We start from the raw sequence: 20,148 nt of genomic DNA on the forward strand, positions 1-20,148 counted from the left end.
GTGTTGATAAGTGACCGATCGGCTTTTCTGGTTCTTGTTGTGCTTTGTTGAAATAGTATCTGTACAGGACTCTGCCGCATCATGATGGATGCCCAAATGGGATAGATCAAGAATATGATTTGAGGCAGTCATCGTTGATTTATAACCTAATGAATGCAGATGTGGTGGCTTGTATTTAACTAAATGTACATGACTTTTGACCTATCAACACCCAAAATTTAAGATAAAACAACTGGAAGTCACTATTTATGTATCTCACCATATGACCTATGTAAGTCAAGTATACATACATATAGTTTGGCTTGCCCTATGGATGACTACTAGTACGGCTAAGAACCGAATTCAGTGATCAATACACACACACACAATGAACAACCCGTATTCAAGTTTTCAGGTCACTGTATGTATGCCTGTTCGAGTAATACAATACAGTCTGTAACTATTGCGCTTGCTTAAATGGGAGGGAAATAACTTCCCTAATTGATTGTGAAACCGTACTCCGCGAGCATCTTCAATTGAAATTGCCACCAGCAGCGACTCTCGTTTGCCCAGCCGATTGATTGGGCAAAGGGAAGCGGGGTTAGGCCGAGGAAATTAAATTCTTCTGCACAAAAGTATTTCCAGCATTTCTCTAGGTGTTGTGGTGTTGTGATTGCATCTCGGCTACGCCGTTTTGGAGCGTGGGCGCCCCACGCTGAGTGAGAATCTACATACAGCTAGCTAATGGCTGTTGTCGTGGCGAGCTAGCTGACCTACTTTCCGGCACGCACTATCAGACGCCCCGCCCCCATCCGCCCCAGCCACCCCCACATTTCTCCCCACTTGCTTGGTCTTACTCGCTGGCGCTCGGCGTTCGTAATCAGAAAAGCTTAGATAAGAGGCCTGTTCGTGGTTTTCCGCAAAGTCTACACATACCTGTAAAGAGAGTATGAAAATGTTCGGTTAGTCAATGTTGTCTAAAATGGGGGAGATAAGTCATTTAAATCTAAACTAAAAATAGAAAAGTGGGTGGCGCGAGTAAGAGGTAGTTAATATTCGTGCATTTCATTTTTAAGCTGTCAAACATTGCGTGACAACCCATCGACAAAGCGTGGGGTCAAGGGTTGAACACACGTAATATTCTCCACTTAATATGGAAATCCACCTCATTTTCGCCAAACAAGGCAAATTATGTTCCAAAATTATTTTAATGAACTCATCATAAGGGTGTGATAGCCAAAAAAAAAAATTGAAAGAGAAATAAATAATTAATCACAATTTTCGAATTGGCATGATCTATCTATGATTTGCAAGGGCTAATTAGCAGCAAATATTAAGATAATTGTTAAACTGAATGTTTGAATATTATATTACGGATGTACGTACATAAATATATATGTATAAATATTTTTATTTTGCGCGCAGGTAATTGAGCTCGGAATGGTGTCAATGTCATAGAGTCAATAATGCATTAAGTCTAAACAAATGTACCAGATACTCGTTTCACGGAGAAGTTAACCATTCCGATCTTTTAGAGATCGGTCATACATATGTACATAAAACGGGGAAAAATTGGCAAAGAAATTTGAGAACTGGTGCGACTTTGCACGACAGAGTAGATCGCCAAAGTCTAGTTCGATTAGATCAATTGGCAAAAAATCGGAGCTGCATCTGCGATTTCTCCTCACACTGCCTATATGTATGTACATACAGATGTATGTATGTATGATTTCCACGAGCCTTTCGCCGCTTCCAATTTGCACTTTCCTCCAGATGCTGGCCGCCAGCTGATTTCAAGTTCACTATCGACAGACGGGGCAGCAAACAATGAATAATTTATGCAGAAATGATTATGCTGCTGGTGCATCAGCGAGGGGGGGAGGGGGGGGGTTGAGAGAGGGAAAATTGCCAGCAATCAGCGGCGCATAAATCAAAAATGTTGTTTTCATGAAACCATCAGGCATCTCCCTCTCTTCGCGGAGCCATCCCGTTCTGCCGCGTTGCAGCTGAACATGCCAATGAAAATGGAAAAAAGAGGCAAGGGAAAAGTGGAAAATCATGGCTCAGCTGCGAGCAACAACAACTTTCACCCGTCCACAGAGCGAGATGGCCAGAAAGAAAGTGAGACAACAACTTAATGCTTTTATAGAAGCTCGAAGTGAAGAAGAAAGTTAAGAAGCAGAATTCCCATTCCGTCATGTTGTTGCTGGTATTGGTGTTGGTGTGTTGGTGCGTGGCTGAAACTCGTTTGGGGAGTAGAAGAAAGTTGCCTCGGCCGCTTTAAGAATGCTGCACTAATTGGACGGCGGCGAGATAGAGATGGTTGCAGACCAGGGCTGGCCAGTGTGTTAGTTGGTCGGCATTGGAGTCCCTAGTTCCAAGGCGATCTCTCCCCTCGGCCCAGTCTTTTGGCGATTGCTTAATGCCAAGTATTCTCGGAATATTTGGTAATTTTTTTCTCTGCGTTTTGTTTGTTTCTTCCATTTGTCTGCACTCTCTCTCTCTCTGTTCCACTCTCTTTTCACTTTTTGTTTTTAATCAAGAATAGAATCAGACTCGGTCGGGTGTGAGTATTTTTATACGAAAATATTTCACAATTTTTTTCGCTTTATTTTGAGCAACATTTGTGCATACACACTACTGACATAGTTCGGTCTTTCTATTATATTTATTTACATATAATATTTTTGGGTGCACAGTGGGGCAGATCGAAAATTCCGCGGATTAAAATTCTAGTACCGTTTTGGGCATGAATTCTTCAACATTCTGAGACAGCTTAAAGAGCTAAAGATCTTTGAAATGCTATGTTTTTGTTTTGGTCGAACGAGAATTTGTTTTAATTCCTTTACATATCTAATAATTTTACCAATATACGCAATCTATTGCTCTCTCTCCAGTTTCGAAGACATAGAACATTTAAATTCCATATTTACTTTCATATCAGCCATAGTAGCATCACATAGTTTTTAGCTCTCGCTGCTGCTTTTAATCGCATCTCGCTTCTATCGAATTTAAAATTGTGCGGACCAATACAGCATTTCTAGTGGCGTTGACTTGCTTTTAGTCACAGCTGCAGGCTGTTGTGTCATTAACCTATAAAAACGTGTTCGCCTAGAGCTGCAGTGCAACCGAGAGAAAGGAGGCACTAGCACTTAATAACCGCTTCCCTCTTTCTTTACCATCAGGTACATTAAAGATACCGAGTCATGACGTAATGTTCATTTGCTAACTAACCATGTGGCTCGCTTTTGAATCTTTAGAATATGAATCACGTAGAAGCGAGTGCATACATGTACATACATATGTACAAACATGTGTATTAATACATTTCGAGCAACAATTCGTACTAGAAGTCCCGAAGTCTACTAATTAGTATCCCCAATTAAAATAAACATGGCCAGAAGTCAAAGTCAAGCGACTGTCAGAGGGACTTATCAATGTCAGGCGACATTCTCACACTGCAACTACAAACAAACGAAACAAATAGCCAGTCGCAGCAGAAACCAACATCTCGTTTACAGCAACTGTGGACACAATGTATGTACATAAATACATGCATATGTATCTGACTGCAGGAGGGGCTGGTGGGTGGGAGTGGGAGTGGGGTGAAGAGCGATAGCAATTGCAAGTGAACGAGAGAGAGAAAGAGAGTGGCGGTGAGAGTTCGGGTTCTTGACGCTCCGCTTCGGCGCTTCACGAAGTGGTTCGTGTTCGCCTGATCGCGATTGTCGATTGCTGACAGCAGCACCAGCAGCAACAACAGCAACTGCAACAACACCGTGAAATGGCGGCACAAAATCATTGACCTCAATTTTTTCGTCATGCGAACACACACCAACATTCGTATGTATGTGTACTTCGGTACTTGCGGTGCATCGGTGTGCGCGAGTGCAAGTTAAAATAAAAAGCAAAAACAATACAAATAAGAAAAACTTGTCAACGAGCGTTATCGTTCGCCAGCACTGGTATTTTGCTTAAATTATTTGCCATTGTAGGTCCGCTATTCAACTTCATATGCGGTCGTCCTTGAGCATCGGGACTCGCTTTGAACCAATTATGTATACATATGTATGTCATAGGACAGTGCGAATATCGAGCCACCCCTGGTGGGCTTGACAAAAGAAATTCAAATGAGCTGGACGGCATGGAGGCGATGCGAGCATCAGTTGTGCACAGACACGCACCCGAGATTTGCTGCTGCAGCAACAATACCACTTTTTCAGGGGGCAAGGTCATGTACTTGAGCTTTTGCTCTGTACATCACGTTCGACAGAGCGGGACAGCACGCTGCGCGAAAGGGACAGGGCTGACGTCAATGTCCTTGCGGTTTACTTGGCGTCTTTCTGGGTCCCTCTCCCAGTTGCAGTTGTGACCCAGTTTGAATTTTCGGGTGAATCGAACTCGAAGAAATCGTGCGGATTGCACTACAAAGCTCCCTTAGTCACCGACCCAAAGAGAAATATCCGGTTATTGAGCTACACTTTCCTTGAATTGTGTGCAACACTGCTTTGAAATGCGATATGATCAAAGACTGCGAGAAAATCACTTAATATTTGCATTTCCCACAATTGAGATCTGGGACAGTCTGTTATCTTGTTTGCATAGTAATACATTCGGATAACATTGTTTTGTTAATACTTTGCAGAATTATAAATTTAATGACACCGAATGCATATGATGTGAATAGCACTGTTTACTTCTACTCCAGAATTCATACATTTATTCATACATATATATATATCATAGATTTAAAGTTTAAACTTTAATGAATAAGTTCTATTTAATCTAAAAGTATTTAATTATTATTATTATATTGTATTATTTATATTAATATTGTTATTTTATTTGAGTGCCTTTGCATTCACTCGATTCGTACCACGTAGACTTAGATATACAAGCCCAGACTAGCCTTGACCTGCCCCACTCGTCCGGTGCAGAGACAAAAACAAGCCCATGACCCAGGCGCCAGCAAAGACGCCTCGATTGCAGATATTGGCCTTGAACTCCCGCTCGCGTCCTCATTCAAATTGGGTCAAATGCAAATGCTGTCCTGCCGTCGCTGTGGCTGTTTCTGCTTCTGTTTCTGCTCCTGACCTGACCTGGTTTTCCCATTTGGCACGAGGTCAGTGCCACGGCAACGACCAAAGGCGAGCACGAATCGCTCGAGATGACGTCACTGCAGCCCTGCTCAACAATTGCAGTTGCAACACAAACAGGAAGCGAGAGTCGAGAGCCGAAGAACACATCGCAGCACAACTCAAGTAAAGAAGCAGCATTCCTTCAGCTCTCCCTTTTCCGGCTGCACGCTGCGGGGAGGCCCTAAATATAGAACGACTTGAGGTAGGTTCGAACTCAGCAACGAGCGTTGCATCAGCAGCAGCGGCTTCGGAAGGGCACCAAACCGCCCTTATGACTGCACATGGCCCGGTGCAGCATGTAGAATACATGGCTTGCACTCGTCCACGACGCTGCTGATAGTGTACCGAACAACAATGCTGGCTGCCTGTGTGCGTGTTTATTGCACTCTGCAGCGAACGAGCTCTGATGATCCGGGGGAACCGAGCGAAGAACCATTAAATGGGCACCATAAAGTGTGCTCGCACAATGGGAATATAATTAGCCGTGCACCAGAGATGCTGATACCAAAATACCAAAAACGGGAGAGAACTAACGAGCATTTCTTTTTTAAAGTAAGTAGCGACGAACTTCCTTAATTCTGTGATGAAAGCAAAGTTTTTGGATCTTTATTTAAACCGATGTGCAGTTTTCAAGAAACTGAGCGATATAGAATTTTACAAGGTCATTATTTTAAGAAATAGGTATATGGTGAGGATACGAGCTTAAGGAAACCCATTTCGTACAACGACTTTGCGAAGCACAAATAATTAGAATCGAATGCAAGTTAACTGGCTTTGTCTATACAGTACATAGATCTTACCTGAAGATATAGAATTCACCGAATCGCTTCGGGGTGTGTGCTGCATTCCCAGGCCTCCCACTCCGCCTCCGCCTACTCCAAGACCTACTCCGCCGCCGCCTCCCACAACTCCGATAAGGCCATTTGGGGTGCCATTCGCGTGGTGAAGAATACCCATTCCCCCGATACCGCCGCCGCCCGCGCCCCCCAGGTTCTGCTGAAGGTGGAGCGGGGTGGTCGGCGTTGAGGGCGTTGTGGAGTTGATGAGGCCGTGGCCATTCTGAATCTGTTGCTGCATTCCATTGAAGCCCCCATTGAGCATCCCGTTGGCCAACGCTCCCAGATTAGTGGCACCCGGCACATATTGGCCATTGGTGGAGCCTCCATTCCCATTCGCGTTGCCGTTGATCGGAATGATGGTTGTCTGCGCGGGCAGAGTGCTGGAGCACCCGTGCATGGCCAGCGTGATGACGCTCTGCTGCTGCTGACTTAGGCCATGGCCGTTGGAGCCGCCAAACGAACCGGACTCGTTGCCGCAGAGCCAAAGGTCCTGATCGCAATAGTCGTGCGAGTCCAGCGACGAGGGCGACATGTTCACCCCCGAGGGCAGGACGAGCCCGTTCGAGGAGGACGTGACCTCCGAGGACGACTCCTCCGGTAGGCGCATGAAGCCGCCGTTGTTCGACCAGCGCCGCTTCATCCTCTGGCAGCCGATAGTCGCCGTTTTGTGGCCGTTTTCCGTTCACTTAGCGTCGGCTGGGGACAAGGAGCTTGTCCCTGGCAGTTGGTCTATGTGGAGAAGAGCTATCTCCTGGTAAGATCCTCTGTTGCTTTACGAAGCTCGGTCGTGCGGCCCGAGGTTCTGCTCGCTTCTGGCGGTGTTTTGTGCAGTTTCGTGGTGGAGCTAGTATTTTTTGCGCACTTGTTTGCGTTCAAAATACATTTTCGCCCGAATCCCTGCTCATTTAGTGCGGGAAACAATCAGAGCTGTAAAAAAGAGCGGGTACAACCCAAAAAGATGACTCGAAAGTGCCCCAGAGAAACCAGTTCTAGGTTTGATTTCAACATTTTGTGGTCACACTGAAAAACGAACGGTTCAACGCACCTGGGCGGGGGCAAACTCATGAAATTTTCATTTCATTTAATTGCAAATTTTCGCACTACCTTGAACACGACACTGGTCTGAAGCTACGCCCGGAGAGAAGAGAGCTTACCCAGCGAAAAGGAATACGTAATTCTTGAATAGATCAACCCGTGCCCCAGTATCTTACCGGCAAATCTCCAGTTCTTTTAGCGAGAACTCTATTTTAGAGATTGCAAGCGTTTGATAAGCTAACTCCAAGCGAATTTATAGTCATATGTATGTAGTATGAGTTGAACCGACACCGGAATAGATTTTATAAACAATTAATCTTTTTTTTTTTTCAAGATGCGATTTATTGTCATGGCGAATCTTAATTGTCTCCAAAATTAATGGCCAGCTTGATTCGCAATCTACAATTTCGACTGATTTAGAACTCGCTTATTTTTTCTTGTCAATCACTTTTAACTTTATTTTTAACTTCCCAACCATTTAATGTCAGTCACCACGAGTATAGAAATGTAAATTTGATCTAAAAGTTACATTTGTTTTGACAATTTCCGACGCCTTTTTGCTGCTCAAAGTCAGTTAGTAGGGACTTCTGTACTCCCACTTGCATGAGTATTCAAAAACCCATTGCATCTCAAAATAATCTTTGAAATTTGAAATATTAAAACATCTTTCGTTGTCATTAATTTCTGGCTACCAGCCCTAAGAAAGCAGTGCAAAAATTTAATCAACGATCTCAATGAACATAGATATACCGATTCCCAATTGACATTGTTTAATTTATTGTTTGAGCAATCTCTTCATTACTGTCGTGGACATATGTACATGTCCACATTTGTTTCTTTGGAAAGCTGGCACTTAATTAGTGAAAGTCAATCGCCAGCCAAGACAATTGGCATAAATATTTAATGCAAAAGACTCCATAGCTTATTATAGACAATTTTCAACCTATTAACCATGTCCAGACCATGTGAGATACTGAGATACCGATTATCCATAGTACCGAACACGAGAACCTTCTGTAATTCAATGATTTTCCAGTTCAGGCCAAAACAGCATGTTTGACTCACTCTGCGACTTACAGGTGAATCATTATTTTGTATACTGAATATCGACAGTTTCGAGCTGTGTGTTTCCTTCCACAAGCGTATTCTTTTATGGGCTACCCACCATTAAGAGACCGGCACAACAAAAACGGGAGGGAAGAGGAAGAGCCAGGCGATAATAAAAGTAAAGCAAAAGTCTGTAACTTTTCGTCTCTTTGTGTTATAAGGCAGTAAAACTGGTTTTAAGCCGTACTCATGCGCCAAAGAGCAAGCGAGACAAGGCGAAAGCTTAGAAAAATCGAAAAGAATCTCGATCAAGCGCGAAATGAAGAACAAGATGAATCGCGAAGAAGCAGTCAGAATAAAAAGGAAAAGAAATGAAAAGAAAAGGGAAGACTAGTCTAAGCTCGCTCGATTGAAGGGGGAGGGCGGAGCACTGAGCCGAGATTTTGGCCCGCATTAAGGAAAAAACCTGTCGCCATCGCTGCCAACGTCGCTGCCGGCAGAATTCGTCGAGCAACAACACAAAAACAATGCAAACAGGTTGTTCTTTGCCGTTTTTGCTTTGTTGTCTACAAAAATATTTCTGAAAACATCGGAAGAAGCAGAGACGGAACGCGTATTTATCGCATTCGGAATATACTACACACATTATATATGTATGTACATACAACATACATATATATTGTATTGTGTATATGAGCGGGATGCGCTGCGATACACATGCGTACGCGACATTTATGGCATTTTTGTTGTGTCGTTGGGTTTTTGTTGATGTTCTCTGTTGCGTTGCCACTTTACTTTTGCCCACTTTACTTTTCTGGGGTTATCCCTGTTTTGTGTTCTGCCTCTGGAGTTCAGGTTGAAGTACAAACGACGTCAAAAAGCCAAACGCGCAGACTCAGATAGCTTTACGCTTCTCCAGCTCGCTGTTCGTATTTTAGTAATACGAACCAAACAGAACGGAAAATTCTGCCAGCAGAAAAATTCGTTACGCCTCGAGTGATGGATTTGAGGAATGGTGAGCCAGAAAACGGAGAGGAAGGTAGGCGCGTACACCTCTATTTATAGAATCGTAAAAGTAAAAAGTTCAGAGTAATGGGAACTTCAGTAGCCAACAGGTTCCACTCACGTTCATGTATTGGTGCCAACAAAGCTCTGATAATATCTGAATTGGATCTGCGGTCAATTAACTCGGAAATAGTTATGCAAATTTTTAGAAGTTGCATCTTAATAAATTAAATAGGTCTCTTTCAGGCAAGATGCTTTGTTGGAGATCTTGAAGGAAATTGTTAGCACCATATGGTGAATTTATTTTAAAACCCGAAATTAAGAACTACTCATTTTCTTGAATCGAAGGCAAGTAATTCTTTCTAAAAATTCCATTGATTCCTAACTCAACCCCTTAACCCCGAAAACTTGACTGACCCCTGATTATTGTTGGGATAACCCGGTGGAACGTTTCCTCTGCAAAAGTATGTCAATGACTGGCACGCGAAGCCCGATGGTTAGGAGTACCCCACACCACACACCCTCTCCTACTCCACGTCCTTTCCTTATCCAAGCTTTATTAACAATTGTTGTACACGCTACTGAAATCAATGGGTGGTGGTCAAATAAGCTTGTGGTAGTGCCGCCTGCTCTGGTAGGGCGAAAACAATTAAACATCCGTTCCCGGCTTGTCCAGTAGGAATACAATAATAGGCCCACCAACACAAATCCACATCAGCACACTCACACAAGCAAATGAGGAACGAATACTTCTGCGAGCGGATCCTTTTAATTTCCTGCTGTTATTTTCCTTTTTTACGTAAAACCAGCGCCGCGTGATTTCCATTTGCTGATTCAGAGGGAAAATATCTTACCCTTCCCCCTTTCGAATCTCTAGTAGAGGGACAAGTTGAAGGAGCAAACATATGCGATACATTCCCACAAACTACTCTCTAGATAGAAAGAGAACCAAAGGGCAAGACTACTATGTCGTACAAGAAAACCAAAAAAGAGGGAAGCGAGTGCATCGACTATCAGATACCTGATATTTAACTAACCAAATTTACCTGCTAGCAATGACGGACTTAACTTAACAATATTAACATTAATTAAACAATAATTTATGTACATTAGCAAATAAATGTAACCTTAAAAGTAAAAATGGTGTTGCAGTGTGCCTGGAGTTTTAATAGTCTACATATAATGGCTACCGAAATTCCGATGTTTACACGTGTGATTAAGAAAATAAAACATTAAAGAGCAACAAAATATTTAATATTATTAATTTCTGGATCATAGCCTTAAGTTGTTGAAGACAACATATCCAAATCAAAATAAAAACCAAGCAATACGATTGAGGTCTTAACAAACAAATCAGAATAACTATCGAGAAAATATACATGGGACTGCAAACTTAACGGTTGTTTCTTTCCATATCTCTGTCTCTTTATCACACTACCAGCCCCAACACAATAATAAATTTAACCAAAAACAGGTTGAGCGTTTCATTCCGCGAACTCATTTGGTGAATTTTTAAAAGTTTGCTGATTTGGTTAAACATGAAAAATGGTGCCATTCAATTGACACATATCCAATATTTGGTTTAAGACAAATCCAAAATAAGCTGGTGGAATTCGCTTCAGTCGGAGTCAGTGCGGTAAGTTTTGAGAATACAACTTGCACCGTAAGATTTCAATGAAGTTTTGTTAGCTCTAACAGATTATGAAATTCTATGGCTTCCGTTAGCAATAATTAGAACATTTTTCGATTTCAATTAGTTGGCTATAACATGGAATCTACATTTTGATTAAAAGCTTCTTTAGCTCTGTATTCCTTCAGCTGCTTTGTTTCCCAAGCAGATCTGCTGACGGAGCTAAATATCCCAGAGTTTCCTTTTAATAATTCACATCTTCTTTTGAATTCTATCGACCAAAGTCTTTGCACAGAAAATCAATTAGCAATAAAAGCTATAGAAACTTTTTAATGCCTTGGCCGAAAAAGATTTATAGCATTTCGCGATAGACCGTTTTCGGCTTATTGAGAGCACTTAACAGCAACAGGGCACGCGTTTCAACTAATAGAACAGGAAATAATTGAATATATAACAAATAATATATGAAACTTTGTATGTCCTTAAGACCCATGCGGCTTAATAGCCTTGAAGCATCAAGAAACTAAAAAATAAATAAGATTAATAAGATAATAGGCGGCAAGAGGAAAAACCCTATAGACGAGTCACAGCTGGCCCAAAGTGTAGTAAAACTGGTTAGTGTTGACTGGCCCGGCTTCAAAAATGTGCTTGAATCATTTCCTTTTCCGGTTAGTTGGTGTCTCTCTTCCATTCTGCGGCGTCTACGATTTGCATTTCTAATCAATAACACTAACGGTCTGACCTTTTCGGCAGCAAAGAAGACACATTAAACCCAATATAAAATGACAGCGCATTGTGTCAAACCAGATTCAATACTCATGGTTGACGCTTAGGAAATAATAAACCTCACTAACTGAACTGGATAAGACATTGTTTTAATGAAAATAATTAATTTGAATTGACCAGACATGTTCGGGAAAGATACTGAAAACAACTAACGAAAAACGTTTTTTTTTTTGTGTAATTTTTTGGCATAAGCCATTAAGTTTATTAGTTATAGGGAAAAAGTCAATGCTAAGAATGACAACGCCACAATCCGCTTGCCCCTAAAAAATCTGAACAAGTTTTTCAAGACTTAAACCTTGCTTTATATTACAACTACGTTCATTTTCGCGTTGCTCGGCTAATCTACAACAACAATAAAATTGTTTTGTCTGGACTGTGGAAAGTCATGGAAACTCTCTGTCATTGGCGATTGTCTGCGAAAGTGTTGGCAGCTCGACTTTGTTGCTGGTCTGTGAAAGTCCACAAGAGCGTCGGGGAGAAGGCACAACTCATTCCAAGCTCGATTGCTTTATGGCAGGCTACTCTTAACCGCACATACACAAATTAGGTCCATCCAGACCGAACGGGAAGGAAAACCAGCTAGAAAAGGCTGACAAGATAAGGCACTCAATGCAATTGATACAAGAGCACATACAATGGCACCTGTTTGCCATTTCTGCCATTCCCGTTCCCCATTTCCATCCAGGGGATGAAGAACGGAGTGGTGTTCTGTCTCGTGACCCACTGGTCTGCACCCATTAGTATCGTCGCCCCCAGACGCGGTTACATTGAACCTTTTTAAAGGGGGGTTGTGTGTGACACTTTGGAAACAGTTGTGATATAAAATAAGGTATTTCGATTATCCAGGGTCATTTTAATTCGTGCGGATTTGGTAGTCATAATTGTTGTTATGTCTGTGGTAGGACTTTCAGAACACTAAGCAGATCTTTTGATCGTTTCCATTTGCTTGTATAATTTCTTCATGTCAAAGTCATTTAGCTAAGAACCCCAAACTATTGTAAAAATGCATAGAGGGTTCGACATAAAAGCACTGGTAACTCGGTTTTCTCAGCCTGGGCGAAGCCACAACACTGAATCCCATGTATAGACATACATGTGTCTATATATTTGCATAAAATCGCATTAAAATTTGCCATTTGGCCACTTTAATGTCCCATAAAACATAAACAACAGCAGCGAAGACGAAGTTGTCGACGCCATAGGATATAAGTTACTTTTTTTGTGCTCTTTGTTTGTGTCCAGAAAGTGTAGCAAAGAAGAAATAGCGAAAAACTTAATGTGCAAAAAGCAGTTGGAAAAGAGAATCTTTAGTCGAGTGCTTCGACTAAAAGATACCCGCTAGCACGTTTAAAACTAAATCTACAATTCTGAATTATGTGCATCCTGTAGAGGAATTTCATTTAAAAACCCAGCTTAGGGCTTTTGAGCTTATTCGAATTTCTAGGAGCTTTAGATTGGACTTGGCCGAGACTAAAAATAAACTTGCACAGCTCAGTCATCGTTAGAACTTAAATGCTGTGTGAGTAAAGGGTATCAAAAAACAGAGCCATGAAGTCGAAAGTTTAACCAGACCCGCCCAGGAAACGAAGGCCAACGGGTGGCGGTAAGTCTGTGTCGTCGGGGGGATGGAACAAATTAATTGTGGGAGAGTCAAACTAATGTTGGGGACTTTACTGGAACCTAAGCGCAAACCTAATGCTGTTACCTAATGCCTCATTAGGCGCTTTAAAATAGGGAAGCCCAAGCGCACAAGAGGACTCGCCTTATAATGTATAATAATATATCGCAGTACCTATTAAACAATATACCAAAAATAAGATAAATAAATACTACACATTTATTGTAGAATTGAACATTTAACAATTGAAGTCATTGGATCCAAAAAGTGAAGTCTCTTCAGACGAACAGCATTTACATGTTCCACAATTTTACCTTCTCCAACACGATTCAAGTGCCCAATCTGTATCGAATCATTTTTGAGCGTTCTTTCGGCACTTAATAAATCGAATACGTTTTACACCGAATTAAACCTTATCAACAGAATATATGTGAAAATCAGAGTAAATCTGTTGGCTGAATTCACTGAATGCCCACTTGAATTTATGGAAATACATGCCAATTACGCAGTCGAGTGCTTTCCTAGACCGACATGCACATATTCGTCTACACCGGGGATCTATGGTGGCCCGAAAGAGGCTTGATTATGTTTACGCAGGCGAAATACACAATTTTCAACGTTCTGTCTTGACCGTCTGTCAGTTGTCATGACCATAATTAATGTATTGCCAATCGAACCCCCATCCCAAGCATGTGTATCTTTTTGGGACATCATAATGTCTGTATGTACAGCATGTATTCAGCTATGCGAACATATGATCTGTGTATCTTGGCATTGAAAAGATCTAATGGTAATGTAGTTTTCATTTCGGCTGGATGAATAAGAAATGGAAATTGATTTTGCGCACGCGAAGTGACAAGTGCGCCAAGACAAACACATTAGGGCCTGAACAAATCGAAAATAGTTTTCGGCTCCGAACAGCGAACTTGTTGCCTAACTCAGATCTTTCGTTAAGCAGTTGACCACAAAATGTTGTTATGGAAAAGCGCTTGGTTCTATTGGATTCCAAGGTGCCCACACTCACCATATGCGTCGATATAGTGCGCCAGTTCTGCTACTAATCCACAAGTATCCATGGGCCCACTGCGTATTTGAACAAAAGGTATTCCAGTTGACAAAGCACTATTTGGAATGTTGAGTAAAATCTTTTCACTACCTTTATATATATGTAAGGGGATCGGGATCCACGGCACAAATCCCTCACTCACTCGCGCACTATCTTCGATATATGTACATATGTAATATTGTGGATGCGGAAAAAGTCTCCGGCTCCTGGCAAAGCGGAGCTAGCGTTCCACAGACCACGACTAGACGGGCGTCTTATGTCTGTGTGTCACGTTGCTGATGTTTGATTTCGAGTTCTGGCTTCGTTGTTTCCTATTTACATTTCGATACCGCTGTATTCCCTCAGCCGCAGTTTGCACTATGCAGCCGCCATATAATATCTGTACAAATATGAATATATGCTCTCGATTTGCGTTATTTTAAGAACTATTTCCTTTTGCTTCTTCACCACTTATGTATGTATTTTTACTATTGTTTGAGTTTCAGCTACAATGCATTTGCACTTTATATTAATTTTTGCCGATGAATTGCACTTGTGTTTGTTGCGGTTGTTGGGGGAACTGGTATTATTTGGGATTTGTCTAACAATTTTTCATAAATATATGTAGGTGTATATGTGATTTAAACATTATTTGGTTACAACATTTTGGGGGTTTTCGGTTTTGAAATGTAAGGTGCTTTGGGAAACCGTACTGTTAGGTTGTCGTTTTCAATTGTGTGTGCTGTATTTTGTATCTTGTTTTTTGACGAACGCGATCGGGCTTCGTACGTGCGAGCGAACAACCGTTAACAACAAAGTCCAAAAAAATACTAAATCAATGAGCGAGACGAGCAGAATGTTAAACGCTCAAACTCACCACACTGGCACGCACACCAAAGTAAACTCACCAGACACGCACACCATGGCGCTAAAAGAGCGAGAGTTAAAAGCGGAATCGGCGCTAAAGATAAATGTGAAACGCAGGCAGCACTCACTCACACAGCCACAGACACACACTCTGAGCAAGCGGCTTGAATGAAAATGCCGATGCAATTGCAATCGTGGAATACTCTTTGTCCGCTCTCCGGCACGTATCTGTGAGTTGTGTGCGAGCGTATATGGCCGTGTATGCGTGAGTATGAGTGCCATCATCGCTTTCATTTCTTGCTGCTTTATTTTCGGTTTTCTACATTTATTTATTGTTTTTTTTTTTCGTTCGTTTTCGTTCATCGCTACTTTCGGGTGCACAAGTGCAAATTCACACGTATGTACGTACATTTGAAATATTCTCGCATAGTGGGACGAAAGGGTCCATAATAAATCGGAAGGAGTGCCACAACTTGCAATAATTAAAAGTAGGATAAGTTGAAATATTTAGCTTAAATTACAGTCTCTCTACTTCACCTTTTCGATACATTCCAAGTTTTATTTTCAATAATCTCTAACATCAATTGCATTTTTCAGTGTCCCTTTAAACTTTATTATTTGAATACATATATGTAGCAAATATCTCAACAAGAAAACAATGAAAACGTTTCATGTGGCCAAAAATACTTTCTCACGTCAGCTGAATGAATAATAAATAAGATCGAGTTAGAAAACCATAGAGAGTCCTCCGAAGGACTGTTTTCCATTCGTTGGAAGGGAAATCCACCTGAAGTCAGTAGACACCGCTGTTTGAAGCAGAATATTGACACTACGAGACGTAATTGACGGAAAGGAAAAAGATCACCAGGAGGGTAAACAGAACGCAGATCAAACTAACAGCCACAACAGTATCTATGAGTATGTACGTATGTATACATACACATACACGTATCACCGCCGTCTGCTGGGCGACGTATAAATTGCACGTTTCGAATACATTGTGGTTAAAAAGTCAGCGCAAAGCGAGCTGAGATACTCAGATACAGATACGCACACATCGCTGCAGATAATTGTTTGCCCATCCCTTCCCCCCACCACCAGCCCCATCATTCGAATCGCTACGTATTTACTTAACGTCGCTGTGTGCGTTGAGTTGACGCTGGGCAAGTTCAAGTGTAGAATGCAATAGAGAATTGCATTTGCCAGAGCGAGAGAGACGACCTCGCTCTCTACGCATACGCATAGAAAAGCCGGCAAAATGCAAGGGCAAGGTGGTGCGGGACTGTGGGGGTGGTCGTACTGACGGTGACAGTGGTTAGCATGTGGTGAGTTTCGCTCTGTTTGGGGTTGGCTAGACACATTGAACCACAAAAGTTCAAGATGAAAACACAAAATATCAACAATGACAGCTGAGTAGTGGGGACGGCAGCGGCTTGGTGTCGGGGGCGTGAAAGAGACTTTGCCTCTCTCTATCTCTTCCTATGTTTCTCTACTTCTATTTGTTTGGGTATACCAATACAAACACAGCTGCAACCCATAACTGCGTCTATGATGATTTTCTTCTCTTTCGTCCTTCCCCACATTCTCCACTCCTCCACACGTCTCGTTCCCCTCTCCTCCACTATCCTTTTCCCTCTTGGCCGACTGCCAAACGACTCTCAGTTCAGTAGTACACTGGAGCAATTGCTTAGAGTATGGGTGCAACATGTATCTGTGCTTTCCTATATGTATCTGTGTAGCTGCATGCGAGCGTGAGAGAGTTTGTCTAGCTTTGAGGGTGTGAGTGGGTGAGAAGGGGAGGGGGAGGGGGAGCGATCGAAGTCATGTGCATGCCTTTTGTTGGGGTAGTTCGCCGGCAAATAAATGAAATAGAAGAGAGCCGAATGCCATGTAGTGGAAACTTGCTTGAGTAGACGATACCGTTCGCAGGAAGAAGAAGAGGTATGACGTTGAATTCCTTGAAAAAAACTGAGTTGTTGGCATTGTTGATAAGCAAATACTACGATAAATTAATGAAAATCAATTTACATATGTAAGTCTTGCCTACCTGAAATGAGCGATGTGATTTAGATGGACAAAACGACAATTAAGAAACTTAGCTTACTTCAAGCTATAATCAATTCATCGCACTGACGCTTTAGTCTGGAATCCGATTTCATTGATGCAATATATCTCACAATCCAATTCGATTTAATTGGCCCTTCGTCTTCGGAACTAGTTCATTCTTATTCGTTTTAGCCCTTGGAATAATAGAATTGAAACCGAAACAGTTGTTGCAGTGCACAGATAGATTACACATAATGTATCTGAGCATCACTCTCCAGCTATTTAGTCTACGTGTGTGTATCTATGTGCATTTAGCGAGCGAGATAGCTGGCTAGAAAACAGAAAAAAAAGGAGAAAAACTTGTCTACATGCCTGTCGCTCAAGCTGCAAAATTTATGCGAAGACACACAAATCCACTGAACGACCGACCGACAACGCTGCCGATGGTTGTTGCTGTTGCTGCTGCTGCTGCTGCTGCCGTCGGTGCCTGGTGTTTTTGTTTTTATACCCATAGACAGACTGCACCAATCTGCTTCACAACCCATGCCCCCGCTCACCAGCAGCACGAACGTTTTAAATGCGAAAAACGCCGACACAGACACAGAGAGAAAAATATCTTACATTCACGTAAGTAAGAAAAACTTTGCACACCAATACTTCAAATATACAAAAATATTATTTCTCATTTAGTTTCAGTTTCTTGGGTTTAGTTCATGATGTTGTATGATTTTGTTAGATTTTTTTGCTAATCTGGTTTGCCTTGTGTGACGGCTTGGTTTGCTTCGCTTCGGATCAGAGCTGTTCGGTTTGTCTTTTGGTGTGATTTTGACTTCGAATCGGGTGCCACAAGAAGCAGAAGCAGAAGCAGAGGGCGGGCGTTGAAAGGAGGCAAAGTCAGGTTTAATGTCGTTCAATGGCGCGGCGACGTTTTGCAGTTGAGGTAGTCGGAGTCGCGAGACAAAGACTGGGGGCAGTCGGCAATGGGAGGGCGTGGAACGGGCAGAAAAAGTGGGCTTAGGCCGTTCGTGGGCAAAGAGGAATAAAAGACTCGACGTTGGGCAAATAGGCAAAGATTGGCGGTTGTTTACCGATAAGCGCCCATGAATGGGTGACGGCAGCAGTCGGCAGACCAAAGGAGAGCAAGTGCCATAGTTATCCAGGCGGACTGTATGTACCGATTTTGCATTATACATAAGTATGTACATGGCCATGCCGCATGGTTGGTGAAAACGTCATATACAGACACAGTGGACCGAGTTGGGCAAGTGTAAGAAGAATTACATGGGTTTGAATATGTTGCCTTGTCTAGTTCTGAATTTTCTCAAAGAAATAACACTAATCTAATCTTGTATGTTATATACAAGATAATTTAGATTCTTTAAGAAATCTGTAAAAGGTAATTTGAGTTTTTTCTGACACTATAAATTTTATGGTGTGTTGTTAAGCAGGATCAGTGGCCGTATCCATCTACCCCTAACAGTAAAAAAAGGCAAATAGGATTTAAAGGCCGAGATCGCTTTGGACTAGGATTCGGTCATTATCCATATTCAGACCAGCCTAGAATTGGCCCTGATGGACTTGGAGTAAAGAAAATAAATCCTTATTCTTTGTCTGTGCAAACGTGCGCGCATAACATACATAAATACGAGAGCTAATTAAACGTCTGCATACCGACATTTGATAGATTGTCGACGAAAATAAAAGTTGAATAAAACATATATGTAATTTTTTGATATTTTCCTAGGTAAAACAAATTATTGGGGGCTTTAGAGGCACAATGATATTTTTTATTTCCCTGTGCAAATATTCCAATTTTTCTTGTTTTTATGTTGGCTCGCATGACATTATTTGATTAAAAGTGACAATTGTAAGCCTTGTTGGTATTGGAGTAATACCAACCGAGCTCCTAATGCTTTTGTACACTATGTATGTAGATGTTGGCATCCTGGGTGTCAACAATTCTGATCATAATGCTCACTGGCAGCTAGTCCCTCAGATTGCATACTAAGCAGAAAACCAGCGTGCGTACATAATTGGCGTGCCCTTGTCGCGCCAGTTATCGATAACTATTTCCTGCACAGTTAAACTGGAACGCAGTACGGCCAAAACAAAAAACTCATCAGTATTCAGGAGGCTGGGGGAACTGAGCTCTTGTTGTTAGCGCAAGTGCCAACTCATTGGCTTAGCTGTAAGCGTTGGGTGCTGTAATTGCAGCACGCGCTGCTGCTTTTCCCGGGGGCTAGGAACTGATGCTCCAGTAAGCACCTGACAACGTTGGCTGGTAAAAAGCTTCTGGCTACAGAAATAGCGATGCACTTGCCACAACGCAGTCTGTGTCGTCCGTATTTGGGGTCGCCCCAAGCTCCCACCCACCCAGTCCTACCCCTTAGGCCTTCCAACGAACACTAAGGCACATTTGTTATAATTATTTTTAAAGTGCACATATTTAATCAAGTGTGGATTGGGCTGCTATGCAGTAGCACTATGTATGCATGTCAAACAACTAATTAGAGCCCATTTCTTTCCTTTAAGGAATTCTTAATTCAACAGAAACAATGGTTTCGAGTTTAAGGCAAATCAAATTTTAAATAATATAAACGATACTTTAAGAATGAATATTTAAATATTTTTTGAAATTCCAATAGAAATTGGCAAATAATAAATTCAAATTAAATCGAAGTATTCAACTTTCTGAGCGTAACAATTTTTTGCAGATTTTGGGAGTGGTAATCAACTCGGCTGGTAATCTGCTTTGATCAAGAATGTATGTACAAAGGATAAAGTTAAGGATCGCTACCTTCTGTATATATACTAAGCGACAGTAAACCAAGTGTGCAGTTACTCAAGGAAAATTTTGTAGGAGATTCTGTAAATAAAATCCCTGTGAAAAACCCACCAAAGTTCAATGCACGAATCTTGACGCAGTTGCTGCGGTTCATTATTATATTGGTGTTTTGGCTAATTAAGTCATAAAATGGGAAACCCCAGACACGCACACAAACAAACACAAAATCAACGAAAAATTAATTTAAAAAAAGTATTAGATATTAGAAACACCTCTACTAACACTAGTCATATTGTAAACAGTCCAAATAGTTAGCCGCTACTAAAAT

At 41.7% G+C, this 20,148-nt stretch overlaps 1 protein-coding gene across 6 annotated transcripts in view; it reads right to left on the reverse strand.

Moving 5' to 3' along the window:
* Positions 1–20,148, reverse strand: part of EcR (Ecdysone receptor) — an 81,215-nt gene that overhangs the window by 29,092 nt on the left and 31,975 nt on the right. Inside the window, exons 1-2 of one of the 6 annotated variants that reach the window (NM_001169590.2) lie at positions 14,102–14,877; positions 5,918–6,883 (exon numbers count right to left, since the gene is read on the reverse strand). The exons of 3 other annotated variants lie outside the window; for them this stretch is intronic. In NM_001169590.2, the coding sequence (NP_001163061.1) occupies positions 5,918–6,596 (679 nt within the window). In that variant the 5' untranslated portion in view covers positions 6,597–6,883; positions 14,102–14,877. Of the gene's footprint in view, positions 1–5,917; positions 6,884–14,101; positions 14,959–20,148 lie in introns of those variants that run through there. 2 more of the 6 variants (NM_165465.3, NM_165464.3) reach the window with 2 other exon arrangements.

The sequence above is a fragment of the Drosophila melanogaster genome, chromosome 2R (genome assembly GCF_000001215.4).
Source record: "Drosophila melanogaster chromosome 2R".
Classification (NCBI taxonomy): Eukaryota; Metazoa; Arthropoda; class Insecta; order Diptera; family Drosophilidae; genus Drosophila; species Drosophila melanogaster.